Here is a 16,974-nt window from a genome sequence, read left to right on the forward strand (position 1 = left end):
CTGGAGACACTTCAGCCAACACACTCTCACAGCGAAATCGTAAGGATTGGTACGACTTTTCTAAATTTGGCTAATTCGTATGATATCGTACGACAGCCAGTGACGTTGCTGGACATCTTTTTCATATAATCTGCAACAGTTACTTGCTTCTGTCAGACACAACAGCTTCCTGTCATGTTTACACACTCTACTGATCGGTTAGGTTTAGATAAGGGCATAATATTAATAAGCATGTCCTTGACACCTCGTGTGGAACTCGTGCTTCCGCATTACACATCCGGGCATTTGCACGTGATGAAATCGTATGAAATCATACGAAATAGCCAACTTGTAAAATATATAAGAATTTTCATGAGCTCTCTTTGCAAGAGGTTTGGAACTATAAACAACTGTAGGCAATGTAAGCAATAATATATGTCTATTGTATATGTGAACATTATGGCATAGAAAAGCCAGGACAGAGGCATTACATGGAGCTACTCCAGGTCTTATCTCTAGCTTAGCGGCATGGCTGACAGCTGCATCATTGTGATTCCAAGAGATTTGTGGGTTCTACGGCCGATTAGAAACAACGCAGTGCTTGGCAATGAATGGACACCCTGCACAAACTCAGTGAGCATGCTGAGAGATGACTGTTCAACAGCCACCATATCTAAAGCTCTTCAGATTATGAACAGTGCCTGAGGGACTCGTTGACATAACCTCTCTCTGTTACGGGACCACTTTATTGCTGACCCAGAGATAATAACACCTTTCCTGAAGATAATCACTTTCACAAGCCCCTGCATTTACCATGAGCAGAAAAATGTCATATAAAAAAACGCAATTTCAGAGTTGTTGTGGACGCCCCTTGGACCTGTGGGCACCTAGAATTGTTACCACCTTTCAACTCATTAGCTACAGCCCTGCTATGACATACAGTTCTTTGGTCGCTTTATAAAGACACCTCCATATTTACATTTTATACATTAGAGTTAGCATATTTAAAGATTAAGTCTGCAATTAGCTCTCCTGTGTGCTTTTAGAATTGGACAATGGGTAAAATGCTTTCTGAACACTTTTGCTCCTCTTCCCTCGTTTTCTCCTCAGGTTCGGGGAGTTAGAAATAGGAACATGTTGTAAGACGTCTTGGCCCTCAGATCCGTATATAGACATATCGACGGTCAAATGTCTGAGGGCTGCGAATCGTCTTCCAGATCCTTAAAAAAAGACGCGAGGCGGGGGGAACTTCTAGGGGCCGCTCCCAAAAAAGTATTGGGTGTCTTGTGGAACTTGTCAGGCTCCTGTGAAGGCACATATTTGACAGACTACAGCGAGACGAGCTCGCACTCCAGCTCAGCGTTCGGTTCGGCACAGACGCTCTTCGCCTCTCTCAGTCCAGTGTTTGGTGCGACCACCCGTACACTAACGCAGCCATGGATGCCATTAAGAAGAAGATGCAGATGCTCAAGCTCGACAAGGAGAATGCCTTGGACAGAGCAGAGCAGGCTGAGGCCGATAAGAAAGGAGCAGAGGACAGAAGCAAACAGGTCGGACATGACATGGGCACTCTGGACTGGGGATGGGGCACCTAGGTGTCCCTCTAACACCGTGTTGGTTTTCGACTAAGCTGCTTTATGCAGTATTTATTTATTTATTTATTTATTTATTTATTTGCTTTTACTAATTTATTTACGGTTGAGTGATCTGAGAATGTTCTTAAAAAGTTGGAAAGTCTCCCATAGCGCACTCTAAAAATGTTTTTGCCAATTGTAAAGATTTCCGCATGTAATTTCTGGAACAAAATTCCATCATAATAGTGTATTTTTTATTTTTTATTTATTTATTTATTACTAATTAAATTAATATATTAAATTTTTTTTATATGGTTAAAGATTAGACCTACTCATTTAAATTTGCTGTATTTTTATTTTTTTATTAAATTGAAATGCGCAAATGTTATTATTATTATTATTATTATTATTATTTTGAGTGCGGCCAGTTCCTGTAGAGAACTTTTTCAGATGACATGTCTCTCTGTTATTATAGCCTATGGACAATATATTTTATTGACCTGCTTGGCTGATTGCTGCATGCAAGATAATGAATGAAAGAACAATGCTTTACAAAGTTTAATGCAATTTATTCAGACAACACAGACGCATGTGAGCTAATTTTGACAGCTGTTCATGTCTCTCCCCATTTGTATTGACGCACGTGCTCCTCCTGCAGCTCGAGGATGACCTGGTCGCCCTGCAGAAGAAGCTGAAGGCAACTGAGGATGAGTTGGACAAATACTCCGAGGCCCTGAAGGATGCTCAGGAAAAACTTGAGCTGGCTGAGAAGAAAGCTACCGATGTAAGCACGTGCAATTTGTACTTAAGGTCCCCCTATCAATATGATGAAGCGCGTGCCCACCCCTGCCAGTCAGTTTATTGAACTTATACAGGCTACCCGCAAATGTCATTTTTACAAGCAGATTCCTTTGATATTTACAGTTTTTACAGCCTAAACTCATTAAAAACCACAGAGAACCCAACTGGAATGATAAAAACACATTTATTGTTTGCAGTAGCACCACATGGTGAACGAATACCAAGACACAGTTGGAAAAACACCATGCCATATGTACAGTAGTAGGGGAGTGTAAGGGTGGGTTAAATTTAGCATTGTGCTTTATAAGGGAAGGGTTGTGTCTAGGGGTTCGTCTGTTCCCACCTACAAGTGTCTCAAAGGGGGTCCGTGTAGAATTTCACCTCATCCTCGCTAGATATTTAAGACCATCAGGACTTCTTAAGCAGTCATCCTCCAAACGAAACTGATACATGTTACAGATCATTTATAAGTCATATTTGTGAACTGACGTTGTGAATAGCTCTAAAACTTTAAATTAATAAAGGCCCATTTTTACATTAATATAAATTAAAGGAATATTCCTTTTGTAGAAATCAACATTATGCCACAAATACTGTCAAATGAGCTTAACTTGTATCATATAGGCTACGGGATATTTCTTGAAATAGATTTCATGCCCACTTTAATTTTAATAAAACAAGAAGATATCTCCTAAATAATATTAATAATAATAATAATAATAATAATAATAATAATAAAAAGGCTTATCAAGTCTGCAACTGCTACACAATAGCACTGGTTTAGAAGTGAATCCCAGAGTTTTGACCACCCTGAATCCACCAGTACTGATGCCATACACCACTAGATGAAGCTGCAAACTGACACAATCAGTTTGCAGTTTTGCAAAGCCAATTCATTGTCACCAAAAGTTAAGATTTGAAATGATGATTATTTGATATAAGATTTTTGGCAGTATTAATTCTAGGGATGACACTGGAAACGGCGATTTCTCATGCAATTTTTGAGGTCGTTTTCGAGAAAACCCAACGCGATAATACCGTGCAGATAAGCGATTGACTTCCGGTGTTTGGTAAAGCATTACCAGCAGTCACAGGCTGGGAATCGGTTAACGGTTTGCCTCAACGGAGCGCCGTTACACCCCGTTGTCGGGTGATAATACCCATCCAAACGGACCGTATTTTCGCGATGGCTGGTAATACGTATCTTGAGGCCGTGAGAAAGAAAATCAAATCACTGCAAAAGCGAGCAGAAGATGACGAGAGCAGAATATTGTGAATGCGGTACGAACCAGAGACTGAGCGCGCGGCCAGACAATCTGTGAATTTAGGAGAATAATTTTTTTTAAACATTAGCAGGCCAGCTGCAGGACTTTTTAGCATAACAACGCAACAAGAGGCGGGATAGGTAAAGAAATTGAGAAAAAAAAATTGTGTGTAAATAAGGTTTTCAATGATTTTAGTGGCGCGAGAAAGTTGGCAAAAATTGAATGTGAACTGGTGCGCGCGATAGATCCCTGACAACAGCGCGTTAACTAGAATGATAATGCTTTGCAGTAAATTCTCAGAGGGCGTTCACACCGAACGCGTCCTAGTGCAACAACAACAACAATAACAAAAAAGGCGTCCTTGCATAAAAAAAGAAAGGAAAAAAATATATATATAAAAAATACAGAGCGCCACGCATAGAGCAGAACGCAGTTGTCTCGAGACGCTGTCCTTTTCTGCATGTAGCTGCCCCCTTCCGCATAACGCGGCGCCGTTTTGTGGCGCGTTCTGCATAACGCGGCGGCCCACTGGGAAAAGTCCCGGTTCTCCCAATGGCCAGTCCGCCACTGGCTCTAGAAATGTATCACTGAAATTGTTTTGATCAAATTAAAGCATACGTGGATTACTCTGCTGACCTTAATATATGGCGAATCCAGGTCAATGAGCCAACCTTTTGTCATTTATCTGGAAAAAATTGACCCAACCCAGAAAGCACATGTACATCTCCGAGATTTCTGTTCAAGAGCGTTTCATCTGGAAAGCATCACAATCCAGTTAACATCTGCTAAACATCTTAAAAAGATCAGACTTACATACATTCTAAATCATAAACGTCGGAAAGACATCTGTTGAATGTCTTACTGACATCCGAGAGGAAACGTCTCATAGACGTCTTCCAGATGTAAACACACACATTGAATAGACGTCTGGGTGATGCACCTGTGCAATCAGGGAATATGTCTGAGTGTTGACGACTGTTTTGTGAGCTCACTGCTGGTTTTCTGTGCACAGGCTGAGGGCGATGTGGCTTCCCTGAACAGACGTATCCAGCTGGTTGAGGAGGAGTTGGATCGCGCTCAGGAGCGTCTGGCCACTGCTCTGCAGAAGCTGGAGGAGGCTGAGAAGGCTGCTGATGAGAGCGAGAGGTGTGTCTGGAAAACTCACTGTATGGTCTAACCATTGGTTCCACTAACTAACACATGTCAATAATGTAGAGTTCTGTCCAACTCAGATGCACAATGTTGAACTAGTTGCTAAAAACATACTTTAAAACACCTTCTCTCTCCCTCCCCCTCTCAGAGGCATGAAGGTCATTGAGAACAGGGCACTGAAGGATGAGGAGAAGATGGAGCTGCAGGAGATCCAGTTGAAAGAGGCCAAGCACATTGCTGAGGAGGCTGACCGCAAGTATGAGGAGGTCAGTTTTCTGTCTCCCTCTTTTATTCTTAATGTCTCCTGCTGTCTGGCTTACACACACACACACACACACACACACACACTCACCATTTTCCCTCCCCATGATGGTACACAGGTGGCCCGTAAGCTGGTGATTGTTGAGGGTGAGCTGGAGCGTACAGAGGAGCGTGCTGAGCTGAATGAGGGGTAAGAAGAATCAAATCCATGTCATTTCTTTGTGTGCTATTACATTTATAAATATTTCAGAATCAGAATGAGCTTTAGCGTTTCCAAGTATGCTTACACATATAAGGAATTTGTCTTGGTGACAGAAGCTTCCAGTGCACAAACATATGTACTGATGTTGATCACACTCAGCTGTGTATAAATCTTTAGGCTATTTACTCCTTACAAATGTGAAGTTTGTTTCTGCCTTTACTGTTACTGTTATGCTATTTGAACACTTGAATCCTGACAGTGCTGTTCAGTTCCCATTTTAACATCTGTCTGTCTGTGTTTCAATTTCTCTGTCACTCTCTCCCACTTCAGTAAGTGCTCTGAGCTGGAGGAGGAGTTGAAAACTGTGACCAACAACATGAAGTCTCTGGAGGCCCAGGCTGAGAAGGTAAGCTAATGTTGTGTGTGAATGTTATATTGTTATAAAGAGTGTGTGTATGTTATATTCATAGTCTTGTCTGGTGTTAATAGACAGTCCTTTAATCCTCTCTCTTGTCTTTCCCATCAACAGTACTCCCAGAAGGAGGACAAGTATGAAGAGGAGATCAAGGTCCTGACTGACAAGCTGAAAGAGGTGAGTTCACGCAGTCACCATTTGTGTGTATTTTCTGTGTGTGTGCATAGATGTGAGAGGGATTGACATCTTTCTGTGCTCCAGGCTGAGACTCGTGCTGAGTTTGCTGAGAGATCAGTCGCCAAGCTTGAGAAGACCATTGATGATCTGGAGGGTATGTCAATTTGTGTATTTCACTGGTTAATGTCACTTCATTTCATTTGTTTCGTTTTTTTTTTTTTTTTTTACGTTTTTTTCTCTCTCTCTGTCACTGTCCAGTCCTCATTTGCATTGCTTTCTCTCCCATATTTCCTTATTTTTTCCATTCTTTTCCATTTCTCCACACCACAACACTCCTTCACCATATCGTCCCTGCACCGTTCTGGCTATTAATTGGCTACTGTAGATGAGTTGTATGCCCAGAAACTCAAGTACAAAGCCATCAGTGAGGAGCTGGACCACGCTCTCAACGACATGACCTCCATGTAACTATCACCACCTGTTGCTTGTGTTTGTGTGTGAGAGTGTGCACACATGCTTTCGACTCGCACACAAACACGTTCTATAGCATTTCTAGTTTCACTGTCTGCTAATATACATAATCTAATTTCCAGGTTTGTTGCAATTTACTTAAGATTAAAGATTTATGATTTATTTTAGTGCCTTTCATTGATATACACAGTATGAAGGGATGAGATCACACATAATCATACACACAAATTGTTTAGTACCACACACTGTCTATCATTTGCATGATTATTTTTAAGCTGTTGCATGCCTTTTGTTGTTTTCCATCACCATCTGTCACTTTTTTCAACTCCTTTTTTCCTTTTTTCCCCTGCACAGTTAAATTTTTTACACCTCATCTCTGGCTCTGGGCACCATCTGAGCAGCATCTCCTTCTGTTCCGCTGTGTTTCTATTTCTCTCACTGTTGCTGCTTTTCTCCATCACACCATTCTCAGTGGGGATGGAGCGCTCAGCTCTACGGTCCTGTCACTTGTACAGAAATTTGTTGCTTTCTGTAAAATAAAACCTCCTCCCACCCCTGTAATCTCCCCACTCCTTTCTCTCTTTAGTATGTCTTAACACTTTTGATTTCTTATGTCCTTAATTTATTGTCGAGAAGCTTGAATAAAATCTAAAATAAGCTCCGCTCATCACCTCATTGCTTCTCTCCTTTAACATGTACACTTGATCATGATTTTCAGTTAAAGTTTTTTTTTTTTTTTAACAAATATCTACAGTTTGAAACACTAAGAGTCGGTGGCAGTAATTCCCAACAAGGGGTATGTGTGCCCCAGTTGGTACTTCATAATCAGCAGATTTCAGGGGGTAAAAGGGAGACACGATTTTGCATTTGCTTTGTTAAACCTATAAAACAGATACTTAAACATTTAAAAAATATAAATTCTTACATGCTACAAAATATTAGGGCTGTAAAGAGGTTTAAATAATAATCACAATTAATTGTATGATTTTTTTTCTAAGTGGATTGAACACACACACACACACACACACACACACACAGGTTCTCTGGCGATATGAGGTACTAGCCTTATTGATGGGGCAGTGGCGGTAGTATAAGCCCAAAAATGGGAAATACTGGTCTATGGCATTCTAAATTGTGAGAAAGAGAACACTTGAATTACTTTGTCATAGAATAATAATGAATAATCTCATTATAAACTTGTAATAAACTATTTTAGGTACTTGCTCTCTGTACTAACATCTCTTTCATTTTCACTTTATTCCTCTTCTTTTCTATTCTATTCTGTTCTATTCTATTCTGTTCTGTTCTGTTCTGTTCTCTTCTCTTCTCTTCTCTTCTCTTCTCTTCTCTTCTCTTCTCACCAACTGGCCAGACCACCTCTATCAACAACTCCAGAAAAACCGGGTCCTTTCACATAAACTCTGTTTAGCACTCAATGAATCCTAACCTGGCTGGAGAATACTGTAAAAGAAAACTAGAGTTTATGTTCACTACTACATTCTGTGTATTGTTTGTGGTGCATTTTTTTTTTTTTTTTTTTTGAATGGTAAATGGTCTCTGCTTTTCTAAGTGTTGTACACGTAAGGAAAAGTTCACATACATTACAAAGGTGTAAGTGGCATAATACAGTATAACCCCTGAGATCTTAAATTATATATTATACCATAGAGATATGCTGTGTGCAAGGAGTACATTCAGCTGTCAAAGCAGCCCTTCTAGAATTCAGAAAGTATTGCTGGACAAAACGCCTGTAAATATGGAAATCCACATTTAACACGTTTAAATGTGCAATTTGTAAAATGCACAAGTGTAATGCACAACGCTCAGGTATACAAATATGAATGTTTAAAAAAAAAAATGTAACTGGCCACACCAGCTAAATTATTTATACACCTGAATAATAATAATAATAATAATAATAATAATAATAAAAATAAAAATATTTAATCTCAAAATGCCTAATGTTATCTTTTTCACTTGCACGGAAATGGCTGTTTTATTGACCAAAATGAGGGAAAATATTATTTTGAATGATTAGTTTTTTGATATTCATATTTATTTATTTTTTCTATGACATTGACATAAACTATTAAAATACGGTAATAAAGCTGATATATGTAGTCAGTTCTGTTTCTTTTAGGCTAGTATTCACCGTCAGACTTTTAATGAACTTCCGGTTCCGCCCTCGTGTGCAGGGTCAGATGTGAACAGAAACCCGTGTGAAAATGGAAGGAGACGCGGCTCCTCCAAACACCTGGGCGGCAAGTAAAGCAGGATATGTCCTGAGTAATGTTGCCGAAGTCGTAGAGAGGATTCTGACATTCGTGCCGACTAAAACTCTCTTTCGGATAGCAAGGTATTGATGATAGCTGATGGTAGATCTGTTAGCTTTGAGCTAATCTGAAAACCATTCAGTTCGTTACAGGTTAACCATATTATATCAATTCAGTTATATAAACCTTTAGACTTGTGGCTACACAGGTTTATATTACGGAGTGATTAGTTTAGTTTAATAGGGTTTTAATATTCCTTGGCTTTGGTGTGCTGTCCCAAACTATATTAACTAGGATACACTTTCCCTGTATACCTGTCAAAATAATTGGATTTAATGTTAAATGTTAGCTGTGAGATGGATAATTTAATGTAGTGAAGTAATAAGGAGTGCAAAGACGCTCAAACTTCTGTCGAAGTCTTATGTTACATTAATAATGATTAAGGATGTCAATCAGGTAGTTATCTCAGTTACTGTTGTCATGACGTTGAATTTGCACTCTTCACTCATCATAGTGGGTGATCAAACTGTAGTATTATAAAGTCGGTGGGTTCATCTGGGGTTTCTCTCACCTAAACAAATTCAAGCTTACCGTTATCTTTTAGCTGACAAGCAAACACGTTGTGTATGAAAAGCCACACCATCTAAATGCATGATATCCATTTTATGAACAAAACATTTGCTGCACTGCTGCCGTGGTTCATTTATGAGTATCTCAATATCAGTGTTTCTTTCCTCTGTAGTGTTTGCAGGCTATGGAGGAACTGTGCACGCCGAGTCCTGAGGACCCAGCAGAGACTGACCTGGCTCTCAGCCACTGGCTCATCTATGTATCAGGAGCATGTTTTGCTCAGAACTATGGCAGAAGACTTAGAGGTCTGATGACTTGACCTTTGCTTGTTTTTCATAAGAGAAAATATCAAAAAGCAATTAAATCATTTGAGATTCAGGCTGTCAAACATATTTTTGTGGATACCAGTTTGGATTGTACTGTTATACTCACATATTAGTCCACTTGCAGATTTTATTTAGTGAAATCAGACTGTAAATAAATATATATTTGGAATATATTTTGTCTTATCTTCACCATCTCTTTACATTATTCAACTTGTTTGTATGTTTGTCTTTTGTCTGAACATGTACCTGCAGAATATCTACCTGCTACCCCAGACAGCTCTCTTAATGCTAGACGGAGAGAACTTCAATGGGCCTGTTGGTTACAGACACAAAAAGGGTAATGTACTTGCAGTTTGGTACTTGTAACAAAACCAGTCGATCAGGTTTAGGAGTTTGACCTGTTGTCTTCTATCATCCCTTGCTGCAGCCAGGAAGTGTGAAGTGGAGTCAAACCCTGTCGAGAAGCTGAGATACTTACTGCCTAGCAGCTGCAACATAGTAGGCGTTGTCGCACCAGGAATTGTGGGTAAGACTCATTCTCACTCAATTCCTTGAGTAGAATGGTGCTCTACCATTGCTTCGTTTAATGCTAATGTCAGTGTGGTGTGAGTTATGATTCAGTCTACGACATAACTGTGATAAATGTGTTAAATGCTGACTGCATGCATAACCGATTCTTGTTTTATACTGTTTACTGTAGTGACACCCAGTGGTTTACCTAGCAACCCCCCACAGGAGTATGAAGAGGGGGAAGCTGGCTTCAGCCTGCTTTTCCCTGCAATGGATGGGGTCAGCATCCGGCCTTTCCACTTCTGCAAAAAGAGCCTCAGTGAAACAGCAATGGAGGAAGCTGGTGAGGTGTTTGGATGTATTACTCATACAAGTCAGAGAGAAGATGATTAAAGCAAAAAATAGAAAAGGGGGAAATGTGGCAACTTGGGTGTGTTGCTATGTTTAAACAGTTGCACTCTTTTATCAGAAGGGTTAGCTGCATTTAGAGTAAATTGTTAGCAGTTAAAGTTCTGGTATGGCAAGTCATGTCAAAATACTCTGCATTTGATTCTCAGGGTTGATTAACAACCCAGATTTAAAGGTGGTGCTGATGTTCGACTATGAGACCTATAAACCTGGAGGTGGGCGCTTTCTTAACAAGCTACTGGAACCCCTTTCCCAAAGTAATGTACTTATTGTTGGAGGACAAGTGGAAAGGGTCTTTTCCAATGACTTTACCTGGTAAGTGAAGGAAATTCATGATAAATTGGATTTTAGATTGGAAATGAGTTCCTTTTTTGTCATTTTGTTTCTAGGAGTGTTTATGATGGTATAGTCATACTACTTTCCTTTCCCTCTATTCTTGTCTCATTAGCTATGTTTACATGCACTAATTTATGTCAGTCCGAATAAATTCAATCCGATACTGTTTATATGCCCCCTAAACTGTACAATCCGATACAGATATTTGTTTACATGTGCATTACATGTATTTTGAACAAAACGTCTGCACATGCAAAGAGCCATTAAATGCCATTAAAGCCATTAAAGAACAAATGTGCGCTGCAGAATATTCAGTGTGAGCACGCATACCCTTAATATACTCATAATAATGTGTGTTGTCATTGCTTTGTATAAATTAGGATCCGGCAACGAGTATCATGAATGGACATTTATGCACGCACCACTGCTCTGCGCATGCGCGCAAGGTTTTGAATGGGGCTTTTCCACTGCTCGGGACAGCTCGGCTCAACTCTGCTCGCTTTTTGGGGTTTTTCCACTGTTGATAGTACATGGAACCTGGTACTTTTTTTTAGTACCACCTCGGTTGAGGTTCCAAGTGAGCCGATACTAAATGTGATGTCAAAACCCTGCAGATCACTGATTGGTCAGAGAAAATTTTCACTACCAGCATCACTGGATTTGCGACACGGGACATCAACCCGCTAGTTTTAAAGTTGGCAACAGCGACAGCAATATCGTTTGTTCACGCGACTTTCGAATTGTAAAAAGAAATGGCTGTGAGCAAAACCACGCCGAGGTCTATAAACGAGGTGCAGATGTTCCTCTCGTTAGTAGCCGAGGAGTACGTTAGTAGCTCTACGGCAGTAGAGGCGGCGCAACTATGATGATCAGCCTATAATCCCACCCACATTGAGGCTGCACTAAACTGCAGTGGAAAAGAAAGCTCAGAAAAGTAAAGCGAGTCAAGTCGAACCGTAACGTGCAGTGGAAAAGTGCCATTAGAATCTGATTGAGAAAGTAGATGGATTGGAACGTTTACATGGCTAATATTTTTCTTTTAAACAGATTATTTTAGATCTACACCATCCCTTTCAATCGGATGGAAATTTCTTTCGGATCCAGCTCAATCGGATCATTTTTGTGTTTACATGAAGGCTTTTCAATCTGATTGAGCTATCATTTGGATTATAAACTGATTATTTTGTTGCAACTGCTTATCCTGTGAACACGATTTAGTGGCAATTCAGACCAAATATGTTCTTGCATTCATACAAGCTAGACACAGCGCATGGAACAGAATGCATATATTTTGAGACATATTTTTAAAAGCTGATGTTTGTAACTTGACACTGCATCTAAAAAATGCAGCTCCTGCATGAAGGGGTGCTCTAGTCACTCTCATTCAAATGTATCTGAACGTGGGAGACCGGAAACACAAGCTCATGCAAAAAAAATTAATTGTAAGACACCGTACCAAACTTGAACTTTGGTTAACTCTGAACTGCGAATCTACATGACGAGAGGACTCGTGACCAATAGAAGATCAAAACGTTACACACTGACCTCTTGACTCAATTCAAAGGATACTTATTTCAAAGCTTTGTGTTTTTATTGTTGCTGGAAAGTGAGTAAACTGTATATTTTAACATTTTTAATAGAATATTTTTTGTTATTTGTGAAGTGTTATTTACTGAAACCAGAAGCTCTCCTGCGTGACATCATATCCTGGTCTGTATGCTCAACACCTAGTGTGACCGCCCCTTGAGACGAGAACACAGCGGTCAGAAACGTCCATCCATCTCTAGTGCATGCTTACATGGCAAAAACAACTGAAAAACAACACTGATGGATGCACAAACGTGCATGTGCAGTCTTTTGAAGACATTTTCCTCTTGTATCAGTTTTGCATTTACACTATTTGCTTAGTTTGCAATTTGAACATTGTCTCAGTGTTGCACACAGGAAATTTATTTTTTTATCTCCTCTCATTTCCTCACATTATCTATTATTATTTCTGACATTACAGCAAATATAATCACCATCAGTGAAGTTGATCTGTGTTCTCTCTGCATGCTGTTTGCAGCTGTTCCCCAGGCTCTTTTGGGGCAGTGGGACTGACCTTTAATGGCTCCAGGATCCAGGGTGCCTCAGTACTGGTGGAACAGGATGTAAGTAGCCCCAAAGCAGCAGAGGCCACTATCCAGCGGCTGAAGGCTGCCAATATCCCTGAGAGAAACACCATTGGCTTCATGTTTGCCTGTGTGGGGCGTGGCCACAACAGCTATAATAACCAGCATAATGTGGAGGCTGACGCCTTTCGAAAGATCTTCTCCAATGTTCCACTTTTAGGATTCTTTGGAAATGGAGAGATAGGCTGTGACCGCATTGTCAAAGAGAACTACACACTGAGTGAGACTGATGCTGATGGACTACAACACTCTTTTACTACAGTCATGAGTCTGGTGCATTTTGGCTAAAATGCACTCAAGCACGCACAGACACTGAAGCACTGCAAGGGACCAATCAAATCCTAGTTAACTTGGTGTTTCAGGGCAAACTTATGCTGCATCCCCGAGCAGGTCTGGTGGTCATCTGATTTAATTCTCCAAGGTTCTTTCCCATGACTTTTCTTAATTCAGGATGTCAGAGGGACACTTTGCAGTTTTTCGACATCAAATTTACAAGACTGCCATTGAATAGCATCTGTCATGAATTAAAAATGGCTGGTGCAAACATGGGAAGTGTTGAATATCAGTTTTGGTGATGTTATCAAAATATAAATTAAGAGCTTCAGAGAGCAAAAAATAAATAAATGTGTTTTTAGGTGCAATTTTGACATTATGTGCATTTTGATGTCTGAAAATGCTGAAGTGTCCTCTTGCACATTGGTTGGTAAAGCCACTGGTTACAGAAAGGTGATAAAGAAAGAATAGAATTTATTTTAAATGGCATGGTGCTAAACCTTGGCGTTTGACTTCACTTTTATATGTATGTAATACTCTGTGTAGAGCAGAACCGAAATCTGTCAACTGATCAAGAGATTTTTCTTGTGGGCTTGTAGGCTCACTCAAGCCTTAGATACAAAGAGTTTGTAAATAATTATTCAGGCACTTTTGGAATAATTTTTTTTTTAAAGCTAACTATGATGGAATGGCTAATGAAGCATCCATTCATCAAACTTGGTACTAGTGGAATTCCAGTATCATCATTTCTGGTCTTTTTAAAGAAAGATTTTAGCTGCCTAAATGTACTCCAGACTGATTGCAGACCCAGTGCTTGCATTCAGTAACAAGTGCTATTAACCACTGATGGAAACTGAAAGAAAAACATACGCTATGGAAGGTGAGTTGGCCCTGAAAAGGTTTCTGTATTAGGGTAAGGAACGCTTATCCCTATCAGCGCATATCTATATATGCAGTAATGGATGACTTATAACTTGCTGTAAATACCCAGATGAGTGTAATAAAGAGCAGAAGTGAGAAAAAATTCGCTCTACGCTAAATACATCAAGACCATTCTTAAATGGATGTTTCTATTGATGACTAAAACCAAAACAGTTTATTTGTTCTGCTTCATTAATTCCAACAGGACACGCCTTCATTCCGATTCATCAACTTATGTTGCTAGTTGACCATTTCATTAAAGTATTCAGCTTCTGTGTGCTTGCTATATTTCACAAAGGGTCTACTGGCTCTGTTGTGAAGATGAGGTATTGGTTTGAACGTTGTTAACATTGGTTTAAAAAGTGCAGTGTATTTGTCAAATCTCTTATTTTTGTCAACCTTTGTTCTGTTCACTGTGCTATTGTATTGTATGGCCTACTGATAGTCAGCTTGTTTTCTCCTGCCTTATCTGTGTGTCAAATGGAGAGTTGATTTTATTTGTCGTGTTTTGTGGCAGATTGTTGGTTTTCCCTCACTATAAAAAAAATCTCAATCAACATGTGATGCTCAAATTAGAGTCACACAGTTGTCGGCCAATGATGTCTACATTTAATGAATGTGATCTGAGCAAAGCACATGTCCATAATAAAATCAATGGCAACATCTGTCAATCAGCGTGGCAATACGTTTTACACATTGTCTTGTTTGTCCAGTAGATGGCCCTCTTGTGCATCAACCATTTTTCTTTTGTAGTCAATGTTGATGGTTTATTCGGCAATCCCAGTCAAAATGATTTCTCAATGAATTTTAAAGACTTAATATATGGGATCAATGACTTTTCAATTCAAACTAGTGATGTGTTGAATCTTCACAGTTGTCACTGGGCTCTAACTTTGTCTATTTTCTGTGTGTATGTGGGGTGGAAGATTGTAACATGACATTACATGACACGTGGAAGACATCACAACAGACACAGGCAAGGTCAGTGGCAGCAGGCAACTTTTTTCCTGTTTCTGTTCCTGTGACTTGGTAGCCTGGAGCAGGTCCCAATCACGGCAGTGGTCAGATTGTGGATTGCCCCAGGACTAATGCACAACAGAAGTCCTTAAGTGTTGCACTTATCCCCTGGTTCCACACCAGTCCTTTGACTACACTGCCCCAGCAGGTGAAAGCCATTAATAGGTAAAGAGAGTGTTGTTTTTAAGTCCCTTTACCACAAAAAGAGTAAAAACATCTGCTTACCCCCTAACCATTTTTCTGGTCACACGCCCCACACTTTGCCACTCAATAAGCCCCCTATGGGATTGTGATAAATCTGGCTGTCAGGAACAAATGCGGCATTTTGGAGGAACATGGCATTTCGATGTGCACTTAAGAGCGTGGATCTATTAGGGTGCAGGTGTTTTTAAACCTGTACGTTGTTGCCTCAGGGCTCTTCGAGTAAAGACATTCAGCCTCACTTTAAGGCTCTTTCCCTGTTGAGAGCAGGCTAAGAAACAAGACGGACAGACCTGAGCTTTGGGACCATTGGCAGAAAGAGCGATGTTTTGTAGGTCACACACAGTGGGTGGGCCGCTTTGCTCAGAGTTAAACATTTGAAGTGTGCAAAATTTAGTCTTTAGCGTTTATAGAGAGATTGAAAAAAACCTGAATTTTGGGGAAAATTTCTGAAAGGTACACATATATAGAAGTGAGCCATACAATTACATAAATACTCAATATATTTATAAATATGTATCATTTTTATAATAGCATTTCCTTAAAAAGTGCTATGTATGGATACATATTACATAGTATTTTACTAGAACCTTACATAATTTTTTTGGGGTTTTGTATTGTTAAAACAAATATTGAAGGGATAGTTCACCCAAAAATGAAAATTCTCTCATCATTTACTCACCCTCATGCCATCCCAGATGTGTATGACTTTCTTTCTTCTGCAGAACACAAATTAAGATTTTTAAAAGAATATCTCAGCTCCGTAGGTCCATTCAATGCAAGTGAATGGGTGCCAAACTTTTGAAGGTCCTAAATCCACAATAGGGCAACATAAAAGTACTCCAGGTGACTCTAGTGGTTAAATCCATGTCTTCTGAAGTGATATGATAGGTGTGGGTGAGAAACAGATCAATATTTAAGTACATTTTTACTATAAATTCTCCTCCCTGCTCAGTCAGTCTCCACTTTCACTTTTTCCTACTTCTGTTTTCGGTGATTTACATTCTTTGCGCATATCACCCCCTACTGGGCAGCGAGGAGAATTTATGATAAAAAATGACTTAATTATGAATCTGTTTTTCATCCACACCTATCATATGATGTCCAAACACATGGATTTAACCACTGGAGTCAGTTGGATTACTTTTATGCTGCCTTTGTGGATTTTGGAGCTTCAAAATTTTGGCACCCATTCACTTGCATTGTGAGGACCCACAGAGCTATTCTTCTAAAAATCATAACTTTTGTTCTGCAGAGAATAGAAATTCATACACATCTAAGATGCCAGGAGGGTGAGTAAAACATGAGAATTTTCATTTTTGGGTGAACTTTCCCTTCAATGCAGTGTAGTGAGGATAAAAACTCAATGTTTCTTAACATCTCTTTAAAAACGTTTAGTTAGATAGAGCTTTATTGTCCTTGTCCAAGACAAGGAAATTATATGTGCTACTCCATATCTGTGCCACAATAATAAACTAAAAAAAAAAAAAAAACATTATAAACAAATGTAAATATAAATATAAATCATATATACAAGTAAAATATACAGGTTTTATCCAACTCTATAGAGTTGAAAAATGTGATTATGAAAATTGTGCTAGATACAAAATTTAAATAATATATATATATATATATATATACACTATATTGCCAAAAGTATTCGCTCACCCA

General features: G+C 39.4%; 2 protein-coding genes across 3 annotated transcripts; both read left to right on the plus strand.

Annotated features, from left to right (window-relative positions):
* Positions 1–1,284: 1,284 nt before the first annotated feature.
* LOC127416670 (tropomyosin alpha-1 chain) lies at positions 1,285–8,252 on the plus strand. Of its 2 annotated transcripts, XM_051656188.1 has the most exons (10): positions 1,287–1,529; positions 2,212–2,337; positions 4,632–4,765; positions 4,920–5,037; positions 5,152–5,222; positions 5,565–5,640; positions 5,764–5,826; positions 5,911–5,980; positions 6,212–6,290; positions 6,652–6,858. In XM_051656188.1, exons 1-10 carry the CDS (start codon positions 1,416–1,418, stop codon positions 6,653–6,655), a joined length of 855 nt encoding a protein of 284 aa, XP_051512148.1. In that variant the 5' UTR covers positions 1,287–1,415; the 3' UTR covers positions 6,656–6,858. The 2 variants fall into 2 exon arrangements, with proteins under 2 accessions (XP_051512208.1, XP_051512148.1); XM_051656248.1 differs by lacking the exons at positions 6,212–6,290; positions 6,652–6,858 and adding an exon at positions 7,670–8,252 and having other exon boundaries at positions 1,285–1,529.
* A 227-nt stretch (positions 8,253–8,479) lies between these two features.
* Positions 8,480–14,753, plus strand: LOC127416418 (F-box only protein 22-like). The gene is made up of 7 exons (XM_051655817.1): positions 8,480–8,653; positions 9,313–9,445; positions 9,719–9,803; positions 9,894–9,992; positions 10,167–10,319; positions 10,534–10,699; positions 12,786–14,753. Exons 1-7 carry the CDS (start codon positions 8,523–8,525, stop codon positions 13,177–13,179), a joined length of 1,161 nt encoding a protein of 386 aa, XP_051511777.1. The 5' UTR covers positions 8,480–8,522; the 3' UTR covers positions 13,180–14,753.
* Positions 14,754–16,974: the final 2,221 nt, after the last annotated feature.

This window comes from Myxocyprinus asiaticus, chromosome 1, assembly GCF_019703515.2.
Source record: "Myxocyprinus asiaticus isolate MX2 ecotype Aquarium Trade chromosome 1, UBuf_Myxa_2, whole genome shotgun sequence".
In the NCBI taxonomy this organism is placed as follows: Eukaryota; Metazoa; Chordata; class Actinopteri; order Cypriniformes; family Catostomidae; genus Myxocyprinus; species Myxocyprinus asiaticus.

Bases quoted from the DNA above. Each gene is read 5' to 3' on its own strand.
- LOC127416670 (XM_051656188.1), top strand. From the start codon at position 1,416: ATGGATGCCATTAAGAAGAAGATGCAGATGCTCAAGCTCGACAAGGAG. The intron at 5,641-5,763 runs GTAAGCTAATGT...TCCCATCAACAG, and splicing joins TGGAGGCCCAGGCTGAGAAG to TACTCCCAGAAGGAGGACAA. The intron at 5,827-5,910 runs GTGAGTTCACGC...TCTGTGCTCCAG, and splicing joins TGACTGACAAGCTGAAAGAG to GCTGAGACTCGTGCTGAGTT.
- LOC127416418 (XM_051655817.1), top strand. From the start codon at position 8,523: ATGGAAGGAGACGCGGCTCCTCCAAACACCTGGGCGGCAAGTAAAGCA. The intron at 9,446-9,718 runs GTCTGATGACTT...ATGTACCTGCAG, and splicing joins CTATGGCAGAAGACTTAGAG to AATATCTACCTGCTACCCCA. The intron at 10,320-10,533 runs GTGAGGTGTTTG...TTTGATTCTCAG, and splicing joins AACAGCAATGGAGGAAGCTG to GGTTGATTAACAACCCAGAT.